This window comes from Ischnura elegans, chromosome 10 (assembly GCF_921293095.1).
Source record: "Ischnura elegans chromosome 10, ioIscEleg1.1, whole genome shotgun sequence".
Lineage (NCBI taxonomy): Eukaryota > Metazoa > Arthropoda > Insecta > Odonata > Coenagrionidae > Ischnura > Ischnura elegans.
In genome coordinates this window covers 81,281,195-81,306,947 of record NC_060255.1, presented here as the reverse complement: position 1 = coordinate 81,306,947, position 25,753 = coordinate 81,281,195, and the positions used below count along the sequence as shown (strand labels likewise).

Genomic DNA, 25,753 nt, shown 5'->3' with positions numbered 1-25,753 from the left:
GGACTATGCAAATATTTCAAGAGAAGAGTAACAGAATTCAGGTCACGCGTATGGAGATGATGCACTCTGAAGCTAGTGGAGAAGGCAAACGCGACCTGAGAAGCAAATAATAAGTAAAGGAAGTTCAATTTTTTCAGAATAGTAGATGTAAGTGGAAGTGCCTCTTAACGCTTTACTTTTCTTGGTTAGACAATTGAAAAATTACCCAGGAATCAAGAGCGGACAAAATTCCTTATTTCTGGGGACTTCACTAGGGTTGAAAAATACTAATTTATGCGTTTTTTTGTTACTCAAAATAACATATATGTCGAGAGCATTGATGTTCTAATTTTCATTTTACCATCAAAATCCTAACAGTACCTACTATTGTATGCCATGGTAGGTACTATTTGAGTTATTTGTAGAGAAAGCTTTGGAAGAAAATTCACGTTAGTTAAATAATGCTTACACCGAGATAGGGTCTGCTCAAAAGGCTAAATAAACTGAAACCTTGTAAATACAATAATTGAATTAACCTCATTATGAACATGTTAAATCAACCTCGATGGATGTTTCACTACTATGGATTTAACTAGGAATTTTAAAATGTGCTCGAAAATTATTCGTTTTGAGCCATACATTCATGAAGACCTCAAGAGATAATCTGTATAGTGAGGAAATGTTACGGGTGGTGGAGTTGTCCTTTTGTTCGTCACTTTAGAGACGAAGAGCAGCAAAATCGGGTCACGGGCGAGTAGATGAAGCACTCAGCTAGAAGCAGTAGAGGCCAACACGACAGAATTGAGGAACAGAGGAAAGATTACGCTTCTTGCGGACAAGGAGATAAAACTTTAGGCACATGTTCATAATGCATCCTGCATCTTTTTTTATAGTGGTGAGAGGAAAAACAGTGGAGTTATCCAGGGAGTCTTGCATAACCCAAAAATATTTTTTTTACCAAGATTTGTTTCTTCTGAAATTTAACCATGTGTTTTGTAAAAAAATTACACACTGGATAAGGAATTCACCAATCCGAAGCGTAAAATTCATCACCCTTAATTCTGGTGTCACTTATCCTTAAATATGAGGATATTAAATGCATAATCTTGAATTCTGAATCAATAGTAATCTGGAAAAGTCGTAAACAGTCGAGTGTTATAAATCTGTTGTAAAGTCAACCAAGTTCTTCATTTTTATATTTTCTGGTTATTCAACTAGCAAAACTATTAAACCAGATTAATGAGCTTACATATTGCAATCGTAGGGTAGTTAGTAGATGTAGAATACGGATATGTTTTGAATGACAATTGCATTTGTAATCATATCAGAGTTTACATAGTATTTTCACCATATCCAGTTGATTCATCGACTGTTGAGTTTCCGCTGCATAAGTTTTCGTTAGGTAGCTTTCACGAAACTACATGTATGTTGCAGTTTGTGGTGGTTAGTTGGTTGGTTGGTGGTCGAAAATTCAACTGTCTTAATCTCAGAGCGGAAAGAGAGCAACACTATCGGATAATGGTTGTGTAGGTTATATTCGTGGTGGAGAAAGCCAACGCGACGTATGAAGTGTAGGTAAAGCCGCTATCTTCCCGCAAATAACGAAATTTTTAAGTCAACCGTATTGATTGTTATTTCTTCGTCTAGAATATATAATGGTGCAAAACGTCAAATGAGCATGGAAGTCAAGTGTGAAACAAATTTTTAGCATCCGTGAATTTTATTTTCTTGGAAAATAATCAATGAATTCTTCTGAAATTTTTATTACGAAGTCAAAATGCATCACTCTCATTTGAGGAAATGAAGACAGCAGAAGCTATAACCAACCGCGTTTCATCAATGGTTTGTAAATGAGGCAAGTTATTTTTTCTCATTTTGTATCATTACTCCACCAAATATATATCGAGAAGGAAACGCATTACGGACGAGGGGTAGTGGATACGCGGAGACGCTTAGAGGTGGACCGAGCTGCAAACATGCAGTCTAATTGTGTCGGAAGTTATATGCATTTATTACTTCAGTTACTTCCTCAACTATCGAGCCTACTCCAAAAAACTTACAATACTAGCTAATCGCCTGATAAACGTCCGTATAAGGTCAATGCTAACATTAATATGGATCTTGAGGGTGGTTGAAAACAAAAATGCGCAATTTTATTAATCTTATAGTGAAATGAGAGTAGCAAAATTGGGCCACAATTAAGCATATGATGCTCTCTATGTTGCTGGTGGTAGGGGAGCCCAACGCGACGTAAAAAAGGGAAGAACAGGTAAACCACCCATTTTCTATTTGCCGATATTATTTATTCATTTATTTATTTTCAATAAACCCAAAAACAGTACATGAGACCTTTTACATTGGATTTTTAAACAAATGGATAAATAATAAAGTGGAACAAGAAACAACGACAAAAAAATAAAACTTGATTAAATACACTCAGATATACATAATACTCCACTTCTATGAACGCCTCATCCGCTCATATGCTATTAGGGAAGGGTGGACAAAGAAAGATGGATTTAAAGAGGAAGTTTCCTGATGGCGGTCGTAAAAGATGAAATTGATGATATTATGTCAACAGAAGGAGCTTTGATGGAATGGTAAGTAAGAGGTAGCCGGTAGGTAAGAGATCTCTGGGTCACTGATAAACGGTGGAGAGGTAGATGGAAAAGAGATGAGTTCCGTGTTTTACGGGAAGGGACATGGCAAGGAGGAAGGAGAAAAGAAAGAAATATTCATATTACTTTAGGTACTTTCTCTACTATCGAGCTTACGCTTTAAAAACGTCCCTTTACTAACTCTCTTTTTAGTACATACGTAAATATTCATGGCGATTGAAAACAAAAATTCGCCATTGCATAAATATCAGAGTGAAAAAAGAGCAACAGAATCAGTCCTCGAGTGTGCAGATGTTAATATTTGGTAGTGATGAAAAAATGACGATCGAAATCACTTTCAAACAATCGATATTTCAATCGAAATGAAAAGCTCGACTTTTCGGCAGAAAATTTATTTTTTTAGTTTTAAAGATTTCTTTTGTTACTAAAACCTCGATTTCCACTTTAAATTGAAAATCCTTAATCCTTCACTACTTGTAACGGAGTCAAACGCGGCATAAGAAAGTGCAGAAGTGGCGAACCGAAAATTTTCTATCGGAGAAGGAGTAGGAAATGAGGAAGGGCGGTGGCCTATCCCGATATCTGGGGGATCGTCGCCGCCCGGAGTGCGCAAGGCGACAGTGAGACGTGGCTTGGGAGGGAAAGATGCGCTCTTCCAACACCACTCACTACTTGTTTCTCGCCGTTTCCGCTCACGTAGCGTCTCCCGATCGGATCGCTCACGAACACTGCTGCACCTGGCATATTTCTCGAGGATAAGACTTGTGCTCGCTGCTGTGCGTCTCTCTTCTTTATATCCCTTGACTTGTAAAAGCTGGAGATAGTGACGTCCCCAGGTTGCCACCTTTCTCTTCCTTATTTAACCTGAATATTAATGAAATATTTCCAAAAAAAGGAATGGGTAACGGAAATTGATTAAATAAATGGATAATAAGATCTGAAAAGGATATTCGATTGCATTTGGCAGCAATCTAAAGGAAGGATAGTCACTTTAAAAAAAAAATTAGATTCGCGTATTCATTTTCGAGGGAAATAATTAGCATTATCACAGTTGTAATGAGAAATAAACTCTCAAAAGCTAGTGTTTTTCTACCAATTTAGGCATTCTTATACAGGATGGACTAGAATAGGATATCTGCTCTCAATTTTGAATTACTTCGCCGTGTGAAGAGCGTGAATTTTGGGATGCAAAAGTAATAATTGAAATTTAACCATTTAACTATGAATGTAACCTCCAAAGCATTTTTCGAATTGACAGCCATCTACTTGGGTAAGAATTACGAGAACACCCACTAAAGTCAAGTGCACTATAGGTCTCGTTTGCGATGACTTAATTGTGCGAATGTCGTAATTTTAATCACTCTGGCTCAAATCAATTAGTCATCGACAACACTGTTTCTCGCTGCTTTCACTAACGCATCATTTGTCTGCATCACCTGTCCCTAAACTACGATGCTCCTGGAATATTTGACTAGCTTATTTCTGATCGTGATCAAAGGTTCAGCCAAAATTTTATCTCTGTTTGCTAATTTGGTATTCCAAGTGATGCATAAAATTACATTTTGGAATAAGAACTCATCTCTTAGCAGTTATTGTAATGTTTAAAACTACGCCGCGACTAGGCATGCCAAACTCATGTTACCTAACTGACGGTACTAATCATTCCCTTTGGGTGTCTCTAAGTCGATTGACGGAATATGCGAACGTTGCTATGGTAGTTAAGCGATCAATTAATTAACAGAACATCACTAGATTGGAGGAAGGAAAGTCTTCAGTTAATTGGAAACAAGCAACGAATGAAAAAAGTTACTTTCACATCCCGAGTTGTTTACTCAGCCTTCGCTTTAGAAATGAGTTACTTCCTTTGATAAATGAATGAGCTCACTTTGTCCAGTGAACTCACTATTTTCTTATCACCTCTTGATAGTTCAGATGAATTAGAAGGAAGCATACTGCAATGTTGTATAAAAATAACAGTGATTGCTTTTAGGAGCAATGGAGGTTATAAAAATCATTTAAAAATTCTTAAATTCACTTTATATGTTCCAAACTGATAACTTATTACCAACCATGATTTCCATGTTAATGCCATTACTTGTTATAAGGTTTATAGGTTAATTATCTGGATAATAACACCAGTTGGTTCCAAAAAATTAAGACGCAAACTTTTGACATCAATACGAATGCTTTTTATTTACATAATAATACGTACACCTAATGAGAAAGCAAGAATTCTGCAAGTATGCTATAAGAAAATACAACAACAAATAAATTAAAAATGTTATAACGACAAACTACATCATCGGCATATATTTTGAATAAAGTATGTCCTCAAGATTTTATAAAAATGGCGTTTTTTATCACCGATAAGGTATAAGACATACGTGGTTAGGTGCTTTGGCATGGTTATCGTCGTAATTTTCCTCTAGGTTCACTCTTTATCTAGTAAAACTTATCATAAGGGCATTCCGAAATTAATAAATATTATTGCATGCATACAAATTCCAAAGCGCCATTAACTTAGGAGGTTTATTTTTTCCTGCAAACACCTCTGCTTTACAAACTGAGACAGAGCTATCTTCAGAGGCACATATTATACTCAGCATCACGATGGCATGTGTTGGAAGAGTTATAAAGAAAGAATTCCATACCGTTCGATTCTTTCCGAGCAAGTGGTGTGAATCATTACGGCCGTCCATCATTTTGCACGGGCCTTTTCGCACGCCTCCGCGCGAAAAAAAAATAGAAGAGGAGGAAAAACAAGAGACGATCGCCTTCGCACACACCCCCCCTTGCTCATTTCCGGAATCCGACTGAGAAGAGTCTCAGATTCCGACCTCCCTCCCCTCCACCGCTACCTTCCCTTCCCCCACCCTCTTTTGCCGTCTCGTCTCCATGACGACGACATCCAAACAATACAGATGCTTGATGTCTTCGCACAGAAAGAAAGTATATCCTTTTAACTTCTGTTCGTCCTTCTAGCGTCTTAAGAATAGACGCCTTCAGAGGATGTAGTTATTGCAAAAACATTCCACCGTTCAAGGCTATATGTGTCGTAGTGCGAAAATGTTATTCCCAGTATCAAACCCATCTCGTGAAGGAGATTTTCCAAATTAAGGATGCATTGATTCTTGGAAATCGCTCTTCAGGGATAACGTGAACAAGAACGTTAACTTGGATTCACAGTAACAGAAAAGGTTTAGCTATATTCAGACCCACGTACTTGTGAAAAATACTTGCATTGATGAGTCAACTAATAAAATTGTGGCGCATCGTCCGCCACAATGTAGAGTTGGACCAGTGGATAACTGTCCGCCTACTAATCGGACGGCGCGCGTTCGAGTCCTGGCGCCGGCCGGTATTTTTTCCTATATCTTTTCAGGAATTCTAGAAGGTTCGAGGAAGATCCGGCGCGGCGTTCCAGAATATTCGCCGCATGTATATAAGCTAGCCATCTGGGCTACCCAAGTCAGTTCTGTATTGTCAAGTCACAATAAACGCCTCTCCGCAGATAACCGAAGTGTGTTATTTAGCGTAGCCATCGCTACAGTGGTGACCCCGACAACACGCGACCATGGCAGACGCAGATCAACTCGCCAAACTGCAGGCTCAAATCGCGGGACTCCAGCAGCAACTCGCCGCACACCAAACGAACCACAGCCAACAGCTAGCGCTCCTTCAAGAACAGCACCAGCAGGCTCTGCAGCAACAACAGCAGCAAACAACGCTGTCATCGCAGCAAGCCTCACCGTCTCCATCATCCTACGGCGTCGACACTGCTGCCGTCTACCGCGTCACTCCGAAACTGCCTCCTTTCTGGCCAGCACAGCCTGAAATATGGTTCGCCCAAGTCGAAGCACAATTTTCTTTGGCCAACATCACCTCGGACAAGACTAAATACGATTACGTCGTGGGAAACCTAGACCATCGTTTTGCCAGTGAAATAAGCGATCTTATCGTGAATCCTCCGGCCGAGAATCGTTACCTAACGCTGAAAAACCTATTGATACAGCGCGTCTCTCCTCCAAGGGGGGGAGTAGTGTGGCGCATCGTCCGCCACAATGTGGAGTTGGACCAGTGGATATGTGTCCGCCTACTAATCGGACGGCGCGCGTTCGAGTCCTGGCGCCGGCCGGTATTTTTTCCTATATCTTTTCAGGAATTCTAGAAGGTTCGAGGAAGATCCGGCGCGGCGTTCCAGAATATTCGCCGCATGTATATAAGCTAGCCATCTGGGCTACCCAAGTCAGTTCTGTATTGTCAAGTCACAATAAACGCCTCTCCGCTGATAACCGAAGTGTGTTATTTAGCGTAGCCATCGCTACAAAATTAATAAAAATTGATGGATTCATGTTTTTCAAGCCGTTAAATTTCGAATTTTTACACCTAATAATAACTTTTAATCATAAATGCTATGGGTATTGAATTTTAACTTGAAGTAAGCAATTCAATCTTTTAAGTGAAACCATTTCATTTATAGAATCAGTCAATTAACGGTCACAGGTTATATTTTGAGTGTATCTCATGTTTTATTTTATTGAAATCTTGACCAAACTCGCGGTAGCTGAGCCTTATGCTAATAAAAAATCTTTGGAATTCATCCAGCGGTATTAGGTGCTAGCGAGTCACCATAGATTAATTTTGATAAAAATGAATTAAAAATGATAAAAATTAAAGAAAAAGTCACATAGTCGAATTCGACGGATCTTGATTTTGTTTTTATTGCCAGGGGAATTGACCAATTGGAAAAAAATGCATATTGGCAAAGCATCCATGGAGAGAGGGCATATTATACTCTTGATACTATGTGAGCTTGGGCTCCCCATAATTTCACCTTTTGTCCTTCCGTTACGATTTCTTTCAATCCCAGGATAAATTGCCCAGAGAAGACTTCAGTAATGACCATGAATCAACTATAAGTAATCATTCGTCAATTGTTCCCTCATATGCCATTCCCTAAACAATTTTCGGCCCAATGAAAAAGCAGACGGGTTTCATCGTTGTTTGCCGCCTATGATCATGAAGAAATGGCATTCCCCTCGGAAAAATAATTATAGTGTAGTGAAGAATTGCTTGCTATTAGCCCGATGGCGTGCCCGATAGTCAACATTACCTACACATACCAGCATTCGAGTCGAAATACTGAGTGAGTTTGTTAAGATGGATACTTGATAGTCAAAATAAATAAATACTCGTTGAAGCTACAAATTGTTATTGCGCAACTATTGTAATCGTTGGTGAGATCATAGTGATTACACTCACATTTGTCTACATTAAGTCTATATAATACGCTAAAATTTGGCAATATTAACTCCTGATGCATTATATAAAAGGTATAAGTTTTAACTCAGCTTTAGTGAAAAATATGCGTGCTTGCTAGGCTTTCTACTTCGGTTACTACTAAATTACTAGTTCACTAGTTATGAATGATTATAGACGCTTCTTTGACCAAGTAATCTCATTATGTGATACTTTTTTCACTACAAAGCGATGAAGTGATTGGAATGCGTTTTTAAGTTTGGCAATTAAAATAAAGCACCAATTCAACGAGAAATATATTTAGAAATTAGTAAATCATTCATTTTTAATTTCACTACCCTTATCCAATCTCGAGTGAACAATACGAAGTTCACGGTTGAAAGACTCGTGAGACATCTCCTTCTCAAGCCCCCCACTTGCTTGCTCTTCTCAAGAGGAGGAGAAAAGGGTGCGATATTGTGCACCTTTTTGTTTACAGTCGATAAATTTTTATAGGGGGCACTGAGGACCCCTTTTGAGTCACGCCTGCGGAGAGAGGAATTTGAACGGGGATAAGGAGGAGGAGCAGATCGAGACTTGGAAGTTTTGGGAGGTAGGGGGACTTTCTTCGACCCCTAGCGCCGTATTTATGGCCTTTTTGATGGGACCACTTCAGGCTGAGGGATGGAGGGGTTCTTTCCCAATCGCGGACTCATTTTTCATATTCCGGAATACATTTGGCGTCAGATCGAAACGGGGTTGGCCGGGTGGCATATTTTCTTTCCAGTCTCGAATTTCAAGGCGTAAATTCCGGTGATAAATAAGGCGTCCCCATCGATTTTTACCCGTATAATGAGCGCGTTTTCTCACTGAACGCTACGGGATCTTGAGGCGCGACAGCTCATTATGGTTGTAAGGCATCGCGATGAATACTGCTCATAATAAAGTGGGTAACAGAGTGCTACATTGGGCGAATGGGTTAACCATGAATTCATCCGAGTTCTGATTTGATTGGCCTTCTCGAACGAGAAGGAATGCGGAGATTACGAAACAATTGGGTATAAAGGCTTCTGAATAGACTCAAATTTCTTTTGAGACAATGATACATCCAATGTTACACCGTCATAACAACGCATCAAATGTGCTATTTATATTATTCTGAGTGACCAGAATTTAACTAATATGGATATTCAAATCAAATGATTCTTGATGGTCTCAAATTCATTGAGTATTTTTTTATATTAACCAGGATATCGTGGAACATTCGCGATCAGAACTATGTAAATAATTACTGAAACATGAAAATGTAATTAATTTTTTTCTCTTTTATTAAGTTTTATTTTTATCAGATTAATCATATGGTGGCCATAATTTTCACTTCCAGTGAGTTCTGAATTTCCTTCTTCTGAATTTTTTATATACTTATAATTTCTAATCACTGTTAATTTTGTAAAATAAATTTTTTAAACTGTAAAATCAAACTATTCACCCTTTTGGTTGGTCTTTTGCGATGTTTTGAAATATTTTTATTAGAGCAAGTAAGAGGCCTCATGGAACTATTCCCTTTATAGGATCTCTCGTAATTAAAATTTTTATCAATATCTTATGAATTTAATGGGAGGAGCTTTTATCATTATGACAACTTTTGTACTTGTTTTTTTCGTAGAATTTCAGTCAATGTACAATTACAATACCAAAATATGAAAGATTCCTGCTATTTCGCACAAAATCAATGTAAAAACTTAAATGCAGCCTACAATGTTTTAATAAATCATACAAAACAAGATATATCATCATTAAAATAGTCATGGTGTTGAAATACAGAGAAGACTAAAATACAACATATAATTTATTAATTAAAATTGGGGTACCTGGGATACCCCACACAGTAGTTCGCGGAAGTTTTCTAGTCACGGTCACGGAAGGGTTAAGTGGAATTACATCTTCATTAATGGAATTTTTGCATTCGGAATAAATTATTTATTATCTTTATTAATTTTGAATTAAAGGGATGATTTCAATATCGGGGGGAGTTAGGTCCGGGTATCAGTCAAATACTTTGTGTCAATTTATAATACCCTTTGGAATAACTTAAATAATTACTAATTCCCATCGTAATCTTAAATCATATTCTTCTTCTACTTCCAGTGGCGAGCGCTATCGTTCCGCATGCGGACGTGGCGGGTCTCGTGGGCGATCACATCAAGTTGCCGTGCGATGTGGATCGCGGGAGGTGTGGTGACCTGCACTCTATCAAGTGGTACCGCGGATCCTCGCGCATCTACGTGTTCAGCGACATGGCGGGCATAGCCCGGCCCGAAGGAGAATACGCCGAAAGGTAAGAAAGACTCTTTTCTCATCATTGCTTAACAGAATGATTCACTCACGCTTGAATCATCCTATTTTATCCTTTTCACATAATACATTGCCGGTTAAAAATTTTACTTTCGATTTTAAAATTTGAAGGACCTAGCATGAGACCCTTTTCAACATTTTTCTTAAACATATGAAAATTTTACCTTACATAAAGTACTGAGTTATTTTCGTATTCCTTTTTAAGGCTTATTTTGAAGGTTTTAAAATTTAAATTAGTGGAATAGATCAAGTTTGTCGCGTAACAGTTTAGCATAGAATGCTTCTGAAGTACCACAATAACAAGTAAGGTCAATGAAGCGGTATTGGTGCATCCTTTTAGAAGGAACACCTAATTCATAACTTTCATGAGAAATTTTTTGAGAATTACTTCATTTTTTTCTTATTAAAAAAGCTATCCTACTTTGCGATGATACTTGTATAACATTGAATAATCAATCATTTTGCAAAAGAAAACAATAAAACAACCATTAACTTTTATCGAGAGCCAAGAGAAACTTATCAGTGATGCATCTGATAGGAAAAAAACGTCACGCACATCAAAAAATGATTTGTTTTCTGAAAATAACCACTACTCAAACTAGGTAACACCTACAAAAATGGATGTAACTTAACCGTTGAATTAAATAAATTTAACCAGTGCTTTCGTCTAGGTTAGGTAGCCGTACTTAGAAAACGTCAGGGCACTTAAGTATGTTTTTATCTCACCTCATTTAAAAAATAGTATTATTTTTACCGGTACTAGATATCAAATGAGTCTATTCATGCGTCAAATGAAAATGGAATCATGCATGCGGTTTGGTGTTGGTCAGCCTACTTCATCGAACAGCATCTAAAATTAATAAAAGCCCTCGATTTTTTACGGTTTAATGGCTAGATAGCAATTAATGTTGGGATATTCATCAATCACTTTTTTATTTATTCTTGGTTTTCCTGGGTTATTACTAAATGCATTTTCCTAGAAATTAATTTTTCCCAACTTCAGCTTGCTTGAACATCAGGATATTTTATACTGATATGTTTAAAAATATATTAGTTCATATTTTGTGCCAATACATCTTCTTTGTTGGAACCAAATCATAAAGGAACAATAACTTAAATTTTGTGCTGCAAACGCGGAGGTGTTGGACTTGGTTTCTCTTGGAATAATCTCTCTTCGTCTAACGGAACACTAATGTAAATACATCATGAATATTTTTGCTTAAATAACATTTTGAAATATACGAATCAGTTTTTTTATTAATTTTTTTATTTACTCAATCATTTTTGAAAGCATACTTTTTTTTCGCAATGTCATGAGGTGTTCAAGCCTGATGAAACATGCGAAAAGTCACAGTTGCTTTAAAGTCTTAATTTTTTCTTGTATTATGCTAGCTATGTATTGCTAATATATTTTGCACAGAAAATGCGAAACATTTTCTAAGGTATTACGATTTATTTCCCAGGAAACTGCATTCAAGCAACTGCATTTTTCGTTCCGTGGACGGATTTGCATTTAATCGGAAGGTTCTATGTCTGCGGGGCTTAGAATAATACATTCATCCTGAATAAGACCATCAGCACGTGAAACTACGGAATTCTTTCCCAGTCACGTTTCTGAAATGGAAGCTCGAAATAATTATGGAGATAAGCTAACTCTTTGATTTTTAATGAGTTGGTCTCCGGATTTTCTTCACGAGTAACCGTTTGCCGCATGTGCAGAATGTCTTCGATGAGAACTGGCGAAAGAGAGGGAGGGGATACCTATTTTATCAGGCGCGAAACTCCATTCTCACGAATTTGTCGCCAGACGCGGGCGTTTTTCGCTCAGATAGTCGCAATGAGGCATTACGATATCTGTCTTGTCAAATACATTTTATGGTCTAAACACATCAGATTCACTGAAAGGTGATAATAGTTTATCGTGCCATTCACAGTCATACGAAAATGTACAAAATAAATAATACTATTTGTTTTCAACATTAAGTTTGTGGCACCATTCAACTGGCGCACCGTGAAAGTACTACGACAATAAAGTATTTTCGTTACCCGGCGCGAGTGTATAATTTGAAGAACCTTCTATATAAATAGTATAAATACTTTCATTCATTCATTCAGCTTCTTTCTTTCGTTCATAAAATTTTTAACTCGAATCTTACAGGGTTTTTGTTGGGAAATCATTGTTGGGTCCACCATTTTTTCCCAATTTTATAAATAGTTTTTAGAGTCAATTATTGGGTTTTGTTATTATTTATTTTGCATTTTATTAGTTAACGATTTTTGCAGGCTGTAGGGGTTGAGCGCATATATATATAGAAATTTAGTGAATTTGGCTTAGACATCATCCCTTATATCCAGTGCATGGACAATTTACTTAAAGTAATGATTTAAATTTTCTACCTGAGGTGAGTGGGAGCAATGCTACCAAATTTTTTCAACTAGCGCCATAAAAATTATAGGAACAGTCCAAGAGATTGGAAAAAATCGCAAATCATACGGTGATGTCAATTGACGCACATTAGTCTTATAACTTAGGTATCATAGCCTACACTATTTGCTGGAAACAAATAATTATAAGGATCCCCAACTATATATCTGTCAAATGAACGGAGTGATAAGCCATGTTAATGTTGATATGAATTGGAGAGGTATGGCTTAGTTGTAGTGTAACTTAGTTTGGGGACTATTTTTTCCCTTCGCTGGTTTTAGTATGGGGAAAATGACTGTCGCCTACTTTTGCAGTAGAGCGGCTTTAATGGAAAAAGTATGAGTTCGAACCCGCTCACAGATCTGGGGAAACGTAACGCGGATGGAATGAAGGGTATCGCGGTGGTGAGCTTGGAAATGATACGCCGGGCCTATCTGAGCCCGAGGAAAGGAGAAAATGAGTCCATCGCATGACTAATGTGAGGAACTTGATAAGTAAGACTCGCCTCTTAAATGAGATTCTCAGATTCCGTCGGAATAATATGTGAGAAGTTTCCCAGCTCTGAGCCATTCGGCAAGGGGAAGGAAATTTAACATTTTCTCCAACTTCACCGTTCGTCCCCACCATATAGCCGTACCCCCAGCCTTTTCCCATACCACGTGACCACCTCATCTCTTCCCACACCATTTCCTAGACATTCATATTTTTTTTCGCTTCCCGTAAAATCTGTCCGACTGCAGTGAGGTGGGGAGTAATAATTTTTTCATATTTTTTTATCTTAATTTTTTTCAAAAATAGTTGAAAAGAGAGGTTCTTTTGGTGTTGTAGGAGCTCATGAAAGAATAAAAATATGAGTAACTTTCTTTATTCTTGAGAATCTCACCACTGAAGGTGTGGGGAAGAATTTCCCTTAAACCTCACACCCTTTATCCATCCTTTTCACCTTAACTTTTTGGAAAAGTTTTCGGCGCAGCCTAAGGTTTCCCCTTTACATCTCTCCTTCCTCGCACTGTCCCCAACCCAATGACAACACCTCCTACCCGGCTAGCCGAGATTCGTCCCATCTAGGCTACGGTTCCGCGCCGGCGGGCCGTACAAGTGCCCCAGTAGACCGTCCCGTCATTTCCCTCTACGATATCATGCTCCTCCCTTTTCTTTCTTTCCTAACTCGGGTCCTATCTTAGAAAGAAATCTTAATATGTTCCAGTCCGAGACCCATGCCTTTCCTTATCTCTAGGTATTTATCCATTCCAAGTTCTGGTTTTCATGCACTGTGGATTATACTTAAGTGAACCCAATCTCTCCCCCGCGTATTCGAAGACGTAACCCTTACGGGTGGATCTCCATAGCAAAAGGGACTAATGAGAACAAATTATATATTAAATAAGTGTTTTGGAAATTATTACTTCTCAAACAAGTTGTAAAATATGCCCTCGGATTCATATAAATAAACAACTTTTATGAGTTTTAGTGCATCCTCTTCTGTAAATTCTTAATTATATTATCCTATGAACCACATTCGTACCAGTGTAAATATTTTATGCTTGGTATGACAGCCTCAGTTACCTCCCTCGTATATTTTCCCTTATATATTATTATTATTTTTCCCTCATATATTTTCCCTTCCATATATTTATGAGTACTAAGCCTACTAAATGACATTACATTCACAGCTAGCTAAACGCTTCAGATTTAGCCAACGACACGATTATATATAAGCATATATAACTTCCGTAATTATCTTTATCCATGACCTTCACGAGGTATTTTATTTGGATTCCTTCAATATCTTGCAATTTTTAAATTAAATTCTTTTCTTGCTCTTGATGAAATTAGATTTTACGAGCGTGCTGCGCCCGCTCCCAGCGGGCTTCCCCCGCTCTTTTCAATGCAGGTCCACAGAGGGATAGGCGCGTTTCTAATTTAAAAATGTAGAAAAAAAGGCAGGGTCTTATATACAAATTTAATTGGAATGTTCATATACAAATTGAGGTCATAGGACCTCCTTAAACATAACATTGGAAGTAATTACACTATCCTCTGTTAAACGCACGATGACTCGTACTTACGTATCAACAGGAGACTTGAATGTGGAATCAGCCGCATTTTGATAAAAGTTATTTAAAGAATGTGAGATATTGTTGCAAATGAACAAATGTATCAGTTTGTGCGCCGTTATCGTCAGGAATATTTACCGGTTTTTGTTTTTTTTTTGTTTTTTTTTATTTAGAAACCAATTTTAGGAAACAATAGCAATATTTTGGAAGCATGATATATTGCCGTATGTTCTGTGATAAATTCTGTGCATTTTAGTACCTCATTTGTAGAGTTTGGTTGCGTAAAAATTGAGAAAAATGTATCTATACAGTAAAAATAATATAGAAGATAAGCAATCATATTGAATTGAGGACTAGCGGAGGAAATTGTATTTTCAAAGAATTTTTTTCTCGTTTTCAGCCTAACATTCTAATTAATTTATAACTATGAAAATATAAAATATTCATTTCGTCTTATTTAATGATATTTTTTATTATAATTACATTATTTTAACTGAACAGGCAACATCTACCTAGAATTCGTAGTGACCAGAAATTTCCACACAGGTAAGAGTGTAATTCAACAGCGTTCGCACCACTTACTTTCACCGAATGTGTTGGAATAGGAAGTGCCTCTTAAGGCGCAAGAGGAAGGCGTGGACTTTTCCATGATTCCAAAACTGCTTGGAACTTTCCGTGATGAAGGAATTTTCGCAATTTTTGGAGAAGCTTTTTGGAGTAGAGCGGGTACGGGAGACCAATCTGAACGGAGAATAAATCTTTTAGCCCAGCATCACCTTATCCTCTTTGACTCGTTCTTTATTGTCCCCTGTCCAATTCACATTCCTGCGCTGGAGGGGAACAGGGTCGCAAAGGGCGGTCTCCGTCCAGGGCTTAGTTGTCTTTCGGACCCCCCTCACCTCCCTTCTTCCCGCCACCATTCCTCGCAAGTTTGAATTCCTTGCCCTGTGTTTCCGTCTTGCAAGTGGAGAAAACTTTATTTCTACGGCCCGTTACCCCTCCGCATGACACATCTTTCCCCCACCATCTCACTCCCTTCCCTTCTCACTAGATGTCTCCATCTCCGTCCATGCCCAAGATATGTCTTTTATTTTCTTTTTTCTCTCGCGAAAAGTTTCTCAAAACCGCACCAGTGCCTGCTGAGGCGTAAATTGCTGTGTCAAATCTTAGTTCCTGTAATCTTACTTACCACCTTCGTGCCCAGTTGCAGTGAAGATTAACCTTCAGTTAACATTTCATTAAGCGCGTGCCCTTCCATGAGACCTACGCTGGTTCAAACTTAATAGCTCAAAAGTCTGATGATGTCCTCAGGAAGTAGCTGGTATATCTTTTCTTGGCATATTAATCTCAAAAGCTGTCAAAAGTGGTGGATATGGGGGTACATGTAATATTCCACGCTGACGGAAAGTAATTGCATGGGTCTTTGACCCTCAAATCTTCCTCGTATGTCTGCCAATGTATCGTTGCACTTCCTGGCAGCGACTTTCAACTTATGGAAAATATCCCCTAGAGGGAAGGGTATTTATAGAAGCTTGGCTAAAAGTATTTCCATTTCTTTTATTTTGTTTTGTCTTTGTGATTTTAATGCAAATCTCAGCACAGTCACTGGAAAAAAAACCGCAAACATTTAGCTTGGTATGCAACATTTTAATGCATAGCTAAGTATCATTAAATGTCTCATTACTATTGGTCGCCATTTTAAAAACTCATTCACAAGTGCATGGCTCCTGTCCTTATCGCTTTTCGCTCTCTTAACATTCACTTTATCTCATTTGCAATCATTAAAGGCATTCAAAAATTAAATTTAAAAAATATGGTTTCTTGAAATTAGGCATGTTCTCATATTTATGTTGCTTAGATGCAATGTCAGTATCACAATTTATAAACTATGCTGGTCACCGCTAGGAATAATAATTAGCAGTAGTTTTTTAACGTATTGCTGATTTTATATATTTGATAACATGAAATTAATTGATGACCGTGTACTACCATGCGTAGTTATACCATTTTCTCTTTTTATTTTCCCTTCACCACTCTACGTCGATAAATTTTGCTAATGTTCGAACTTTCCTATGAATGAAACCAAGAAATTTTCCAGGATTTTGAAAGTAACTTTCAATTCCCTGATTATCCAAGTTATTCAATTACCTTAAGTCGCTTAAAGTCATATAGTCAATTGGAACTTGTATTGAACCATTGGTGTTACAAAAGTTTCATTTTTATAACGAGTATATTTATTTTCATACAGTAACGAAAAAAATGTTGGCTCCATTCTGATAACCTAAGTTGAAAAAGTATGATTTGTCCCTTAATGTGTTTTCTCCTTCCCCATTCTTTCTTTCCCATTATGACTATGGGGTTCTGAATTTCTCCTCGTTTCACAGTACCTGCATCGCCGACGTTCGAGAGAAGGCGGTGAGCATATTGCACCCCTTGTGATTGCGAATACTCACCTTATTCAACGCGTCTCACGGACGCCTCCAAACTTCTGCGGACGAAGTTTCTTGCCACTCTATGTAGCGGAAAGGGATATTCGTCGTCTCCTTCTTTGATAATCGCCTTGGAATCCTCTTAGCGTCTACCATCCGCAATCCGATGTTACCAGGGAAACGGGAAGGAACGGTTTCTAGGCGCTGCATTCTGTCGTCGCCGTTAATTATGCCGAGTAATCGCGTTCGTCGCTAGACAGTGCAGCTGGTTTCTGTCGGACAGTTGCAGAAGTTCTCACTATTGGATAATGACGACCTTTGGTGAACCTCTACTCTAAGTTTTCATTTTATTTCATCTGTGGGTACACTATTTTTGAAGGTTTATAGGGAACAAAAAACCTTGTATTAAGTCCTGCAAAAAGGTTCAAGGCTAGAAAAAATTGGTATTGGTATTGGGGATTAAGCTAGGAATTTGAAATAAATGCAATATGGATAACCCATATCATTTATTGACGCACAAATGAGGTGTAACAATGTTTTTATATTTCTATTTTCTACTAGTCTCAAAAAACATTTTTTTACCAATTGTTGGAAATCCATCACTTTTTCCCCTTGATCGCGACTATATTGAAAAAGTTTCTTGATCTATCCATAATATGACTTACTTCTCAGATACTTTATCGACAAAATGCCACCATTCTTGCTTTCATTGGACCTACTTTATCCAGCAATGACTATTTTATCAACTCAACTCCATTTTATTCCCAATTTGAGGGTAAAAATAATAAATTTGGTAAAAAATGTTTCCAGCGTATATTTGGGATCTGTCGTGCCATGAGGTCCACGACACAGAAGCATAACGACTTATGTTGCACCTCAACTTTATTTATTGTCGGCAAATCTTCGTCACAGGGCTAAACTTCTATCAGAAGACTTTGTTGGTAGTGGTAAGGAAAGATCCCTGGAGAAAGGGTTAGAGATGATTACTTGGGAAAACTAAAGTACACAGTGAAGATATTTAGAGAAGTTATTAGAAGAATTAAGAGGGACCACGTGCTTCTCCTTTTGACATTAAATTTCGACCCACACATGGAGTACAAAATATAGTTAAATGAAGGAGAGGTTCGGCCTACCGCCACTACACGCATGGGACATTCACATTTTGACCACAAACACTACATTCTCTGATGAAATGGGTCGAAACTATTCCCTCTAATTCCCTTCCACTCAACTTTTGGGATAGAAACTTAACTCCTTGTGTAGGCTTTAGCGGTGTGGCGAAGATTCAGGGTGGAGGTTTTCGGGGTTAGCACCGCGTAGATTGGTCTCTACAGACAACAGTTTCGCCGGCATTGCAGCAGGCTTCTTCAGGTCAATGAAGTGGAGATCCGAGGTATCGCCCGTCTCTTATACACCCCGTCGGAGGCCGGTGTCTTTCAAACATATGGAAAAGAGTCCTCAGAAAGAAACCCAGAGAGACAAGACAACACCAAGAGGGGCGGACCAATGAGAAGCCAACTGAGCCCCATGAACCAACCAATGAGAAGACACCGGCCTCCGACGGGGTGTATAAGAGACGGGCGATACCTCGGATCTCCACTTCATTGACCTGAAGAAGCCTGCTGCAATTCCGGCGAAACTGTTGTCTGCAGAGACCAATCTACGCGGTGCTAACCCCAAAAACCTCCACCCTGAATCTAGAAACTTAACTATTAGCAGTGGAGTTTCGATTCATTTAGTTTCGTTCCCGGAGTAAAGTTTCGTCCCGTGTCGAAACCTAACTCCTATGTGATTTTAATTTCGTACGGGTACAAAACTATATGCAGGCCGCGTATTTTTGTTTCGCTCCGGGTCAAAACGAAACATTTTAGTTTCGTTTCACTTACCATCCCTGGAAAAATGCTAAAAGAGTAATTTACAGGAAAAAAGCAAACTTTCTTTTATCACTGGTTTTTTTGATGATATATTTGTACTTTCATGCGATAGCCTTTTTCACGATGAAACGTAAGACATTTAAGAAGTCCAAAGAAATTTCAAAACTCCCAACGATCGATTTCACCGGAAAGAGGAAATTCCGTAATTGTCAAACCTTTATATCGTCATCGCCCCATGACTCTTCCATAAAACCGTGCGAAACTCAGTACACTATACACAAAGTAGTGTTTATGATGTTCTAGCAGTCAAAAACTGAGTTTTTTGCCCTATTTCTTACTAATCGTAGTTTAATTGAAGCAAAATAAATATTACAAACAAACGCTTGAGAAGCGTTTCCAGGAATTTGAAATTCAGCCACTTATTTATGCATCACATTGAAATGTGGCAGAGTAATTGAATTTCTGTTATAGACGGCTCGAAAATGCGATCAATTGATTTTAATGCTTCACAAGAGCTACGGAGCCATTAAACTATGAGCTATGAAGATCACGTGACTTACCTACTATTTAACCATTCTCTTATTTCAAGCGAATTTTGGCATAGTATAAACACTGACCCCTTGACCCTTGTGACCTTCTATTCAGCAAGAAACCCTTGACCAAACCCTGCTAAACTCCCTAGAGGGAAAGGAGTCATGTAGGGAGAAGGGGAAATCCACGAGTCAGGATTTGCGAAATTGGAAGCCGTCTTTTATTTCCGGTGACCCGTCCCTGGACAACCCGGTCGGATCGCCAGGCTTTCCCCGCGGGACAGAACGGCACCCGTCGCTGGGCGTCTCCTCAGGGAGTTTGTCCAAACTGCGAGCGAGACGGAGAAGAAATTGAGGGGGCGGGGAGGCAAAATTTGTTCTGTTTCGGGACAAGAGTGGTTTTGGTGGGCGTGGCAGGGTTGACCAATGGCGAGAGAGGGAGGCATAACACCACTTAAGCCCCACCTTTCTGCCCTTGTCCGGTCCACCGAGTTTATTTGACCACCCGTCGGGGACCCCACCAATTCCAGGTCCATTTTCGCGTTGGTTCCAATAGTCCGGGGGGATATCGAGTCAAATGAGGGAGTAAATGGTATCAGTTGATGGGTACTGAATTTAGATGCTGCTACAGGTTCCTCATATTCCTTAAGGACCATGAGTGGGACTCGGTGCTTCCATGATGATATTGTGGAAGAATTTTCAACCTACCCTATCCTTGCAGTTCTGACCACGGACTTAAGATCCTGTCTGCGTTTTCCCTCATCACCAGTGGTCACCTCAATGGGACAAGTTTTCCTCAATTAACATGCCACCGTGCCTCAAAATATTAACTGTTAGTTTGTTTCGTATATTCCTTAAGCTTTTCACGAGGCTTTACTTATAACCTACATTCAATCAATCCATTTGTTCCTCAAAATTCTTCTGTAGTATAACATCTATCAAACCTGCACTTTTGATTTCTTCGCTACTGTATATTTCTACACCGATGTACATCATTATTTATTCATACTAAGATTATTTATATGCTCACTTTTATGGCCACTTATGTCCTATTTGACATTTAGGGTCACCAAAAATTTCCCTCCATCTCTTTCTGTCTAATTCTTCCTTTCTTGCAGCTCCAACCTTATCAAAATCACATTTCAGTTGGTCCCACCATTTTTTTCTTGATACTCCTCTAGATATTCGTCCATCTGTGTTTGCTCTTAGAACTGCCTTCATCTTGATTCCGGCCATTTCTCTCAGCACTTGCCAAGCCATCAAATTACTCTGCCCCTCATTTCACCAATAATATCATTACTCGTGTACAGTTCTCTGATCTCCTTATTGAATTTTCTTCTCCGCCTCCATCTCAAATATTTTATGTAGGCGACAATTAATCCACCTTGCCCCTCCCAGCTTTATGTGATACGCCACTATTTCGATGTTATTCTGGCCCAAAGGTGGAGCTTTTGACCATCCCCTTTCACCACCAAGTTGATCACTCGGATTGGCCCTAATCCGGCCATTCGACCCTTTTGCAGATGGCGCTTGCCAGCAACCAACGTAGAGACAACGTGTGCTCCCGAATCTCACCAACCGCTTGTCCCTTCCATTCCCTCTTTTGAGGCCGCAAATTGCCAACGGTAACATCTCCTCCTGGAAGCCATTTGCTCTGTTGTTTAAGTGAGCCATTGTGTTGCTCTTGAATATGCCGCAGTCTCTCCCGGGAGAGCACACCTCTTCAAAGCTGAGGCGCTTAGTGGTACTATGAATTGAAAAAGGTATATATCTCCTTGGCTAAAACTTTCTTTGACCTATCTAGCTATTTGAAAAAAATACTTCTACAATCTCCTCGATCTTCTTATTTTCATGCGAGTCTCATTCATCATATTTTCCGAAGTGTAGGATTAATGATAAGTTAATTATAATAATTGGTTTATTTTTCCTCTTTTCTTAGGTCATTACATCTACTCCCTCTCCTATGGGGCAAAATATCCAAAAGTATTTCTAAAAATATAATTTTGGAGTTAGACTAGGAGAAGGTGTGGCGCTACGATTGCATTTTTTCACGATGATTCACACGAAGTGGGATCAAAATATTTGAGTAAGATTTGCACAATTGGGGCATAATAAAATGAAAATTGCAAATCCACGAAAAATATTTTATTTTGACGCCTCTATTTCATTAAATCATCACAACATGTGGAAAATCAGTGTTTAACTTGCTCCATCTCCATGACTGAAGAATGTTTACTGAGTCACGCAGGAAATCGAACCATTCCTTAAATACAACATTTTGATATTCATAACGTTTTCCAAAATACTATAGTAATAAGATGAGGTTCTCCGTGCAGCCATAGTAATGGATACTTAGATATAAATAATTTCGCATCTGTGGTTTGGAAATTATTTTCCTCTTTCAAGAATTTATATAATTATGTGCTGCAAGGTCAGATTTTTACTGTCATCATAAATAGCTATTGCTTTTAGGTGTATTGATAAGTGTTGCTATTTTTTAATGATTAATCAGTGATCAATTATTTTTGGAAAGTAAATTTGCTGTAGCATTTATTTAGTCATTTGGTACCTGAAATTGTTAATTCAAAGGTCGGAATAAATGAGTTGAGGAAAGAATGACCTCTTAGCCATAACGATTTCGACCTTATCAATCCCCAGCCGAGCGAATAATCACCAATTAAGGCCTAATGCGGGACTACATTATCCTCCATGGAATCGTTTTACCACCGTGTGTTTATGCATATATATATATGTATGCACGACAGCCAAAGGGGGAACGGTAGCCTGGATAAAATAAAACCCAAAATGAGATTCCGCCCTAATATTCTCACACCCGATTTTACGATTCTCTTTGAGGGAGAAATCTGGGTAAATTGGCGGAAAACCCTCTTTCGTCTCGTCGTGGATTCGTGCCGCACGCGTCACGACACACTCTTGCTCGGCTGCACGCAAGTTATTCGACACGCTGAACCCAGTTTCACTCCCCTTTTTTTAGTACGCGACGGAAAGGAGGGAAATTAGTGTGAAAGAAAAAGAAAAACATTTCTCCCGCCACCAATTGTGACACGCCTCCCATTTCGGTTGGTAGGTCAAGTTGAGTGGTACGCATTTATTGAGACATAATTCCCGCTTAAGCGTGGAAAATCACTGAAAACAGCTGCCTCTTTTACTTCGTTTTGCAAGTATTTCTGTGGCTTGTAATATAAAATGAGCTTATAGGGAGTATTTTCATAAGTAATATGGTGCTTACATTTTTATTTTAACTCTCGTTACCCTCATAAAATTCTACTGATATAGGCAAACCACAATAAATAGTATAATGAATGAAAAATGGTACATTTAAATGCAAATTTATCTCGAATTTCTGCTAGATTCAGATGCATCTGCGAATTAAATAATTTTATACGTAGAAATGTAAAAAATGATAATTTTTATACTGAATACAGGATAGCCTTTGGGAGTTAATGAGTGACAAAATGTATGTGGTATAGCAGAGTTTGGTACTTTAATATAGTATAGGGTGAAGGAGGTTTTTCTGGATTTAAATCAATATTATGCTGTAAAGCAATGTTCTTTTATTGTATCATCAACCAGTGAAGTCATTCAGAGACAAATTATTCCTGAGAGCACCTGTCCTCACTTTCTGAAAATCCCTGTAACCTAAAGAGATAAGAAACATCATAGGTTGGTTGAATAGCTTTTTTACCTCATGACCGAAATATTATACAATGCTAATTGAACCTTTAATAAGTAGTGACAGGATTTCGTATGTTTTCTTGAAGCAATGCTTTCAAACGTCTTCTTAATAATGGCAAAACATCGTCTAATCACAAAAGATTATTTGCCATGAACTAGTGAACTCTGCTTTTCTTTTGCCAATTTAGTGAACTAATTCTCTATTTGTTCTCCGTCACTCAGTCACCTCCAATCTTACTCATCTTTATGCAGAAAATATGGCATGCGGAGAATAGGAGAGGAGAACTTTAATGACACTGGTCTTCTAGTTTTTTAAGCCTTTGATAGGTTAGACTTCCTCTTGTTTTCAGTAAATTATATTATATTCTTTGTCAAAACAGGAAATTAAGAGTTATTTGTGAAAATCTGTGGCTGTGAATTTAAAAATTACAATAGACTGTTCAGATAAGTTTTTGATGCATCACTGTTTTAGTGTATTTTAGAGCAATTTGACCAATCTCTTCAAATTTTTCCCTTGATAGGATAGTATCCACGTGTAATATCCATTCAAGGAAAACGAAATAAAATTAAACACTCGTATAGCCCAAAAATAAAGTAGTGAAACTGTTAACCCAATATTCCAATCAAGTTGACTTGCGTCCTTTTTGTGGAATTTATGTCGTCATTCCACGTTCTCTTGATATTTTTCATTAAGACGTATTAAATGGATATTCTGAGTCAAATCTATTTTAGCATTAGGCACCTTGATACGAGTTGTCTTTGCAGGTTCATCAGTTGATGCGTGAGCACGCGTTCGCAATTTCAACAGTTCAGGAGAGTCAATAGGCGTTACTCCTATTGAATTGGCTGAACATCGCAAGTCTTCCTGTTCAAACGTGTGTAGGCCACTCTGCTCCCCTTCCTACATAGGGCTCGTTTCCGTTACTCTGAGAGTCCCCTATTAGTGGTAATTAATTAACATACTGGCTAGCGTGGAGTTAAACGTGACCTAGAGAGTTATCTTCCCCCAGCAAAGGCCGTTCTTGCACCCGGGACTGCAATGGGAATAGTGCAGCAGCATTAGAAGCATACAGCATGTAGCACACGTATATATTTTCTACTCTTTCATGATATCATCGTTGTGTACACCACATTCGAAATCTGAGAGCTTCGAATCAACAAAGGCGAATATTTAACAGTCCCCTTCTCCTCTTGGTCGTAATGTTTGCTTGCTAATGATCTGCGCTCACTCTTTATTCAAGTTTTATCGACGCCTTAAGGAGCACTTTGATCTATTTGCGCAGGGAATATCACATGAACTGTGATTTTTCTCTAAGCTTTGGAAGTTAATACTTCATATACCTTACCCTCTTCCAAAGTGTGGCTGTATTAATAGCAAGAGTACACATTATCCCTTGCATTTTTGCCTTCAGAATGGTTTCAATATGAATCAATCACTCATTAAAATTATAAATCAGCCACTTATGCTTATCAGCATATTTATGGCAGATTCCCATTATTTGAAAATCTTTGTAATTGTTTTTCTACGGAAATTTTATTGAAATCTTTCCATCCCGATCAAAATACTAATTTCAAATTCAAATAGTTTAATTTTATGATTTGACGATAGCCATGTTATAACATAATTCTCATGAGAACGCGTTGGGTTGTTATGGTTTTGAAAAGTGTGATTTAAAATTAAGTTACATCGTAACATATAGCGGGGCCATTTTTTTCGTGATTGCGTTATTTTTATATTTTTCCTTTCCAAAATGGGGTTAATGTGTGAAAGCCTTTGATTGCTATTGATTCATCGTCCCAGCGGGGGCAATTTCCTAGAATATATACAAGCTGCTACTCCTTGAGGTTGAACTCGGCAGTTTGCTAGATGTGTATATATCATTAAAGCTCTGATCCTAAAGACTATTAACTTTGTTTATTTTAACTCTACCTTGAATCCGATCCGAACGTAGATATATTACCTAAATTTTGGTGTTAGCTATATGTTTTTTTGACCTCATAAATTTGAGCGTCTTTATTCTTTATCCTTTCACTTCTTTAGACTCGGTTATAATATAATGCAGCTGATTTGGCATTGTATATTTGTGCAAACTGGTTTATATCAATATTTATTCCGTGAATAAATATAATTCTCAGGTGTTTAATGACGTGAACATATCTTAAAGTTTATATCAATTATTGCAAAACTAAAACTCCATCAGTTAATTACTACAACAATCTCGCAACCCATATTATTGAGCCATAAATCGATGTATATAATAATCACGCTTTCGCTTAAGTGGTGTCGTGACAATGGCTGCGGATGGAAAAAGATGATAACGGCATTTAACTTGCTATATTTATTGTTGATGCCCAATTATGAACAATGAAATGTATTGTGAAAGTTAGTATATGAATACATCACTCATTCTTTTATTCATGGAACTGAAATAATACATGTACATCCAGGTACAAGTTATCTGTCGTTTCTTTCCTTTTGTGGCTTTTCCTTTTGACGTTCTTCTTTTCCGTCATTACCTGATTGATCCAGATATCCCTGTAAAATTTGCGTC

General features: G+C 38.1%; 1 protein-coding gene across 7 annotated transcripts in view; it reads left to right on the top strand.

Annotated features, from left to right (window-relative positions):
* Positions 1-9,987: 9,987 nt before the first annotated feature.
* The window catches only part of LOC124166984 (hemicentin-1), a 316,617-nt gene continuing 300,851 nt past the window's right edge, over positions 9,988-25,753 (top strand). For all 7 annotated transcript variants that reach the window (XM_046544739.1, XM_046544740.1, XM_046544734.1 and 4 more), the window contains exon 1: positions 9,988-10,173. In XM_046544739.1, coding sequence (XP_046400695.1) covers positions 10,133-10,173 — 41 coding nt within the window. In that variant the 5' untranslated portion in view covers positions 9,988-10,132. The remainder of the gene's footprint in view (positions 10,174-25,753) is intronic.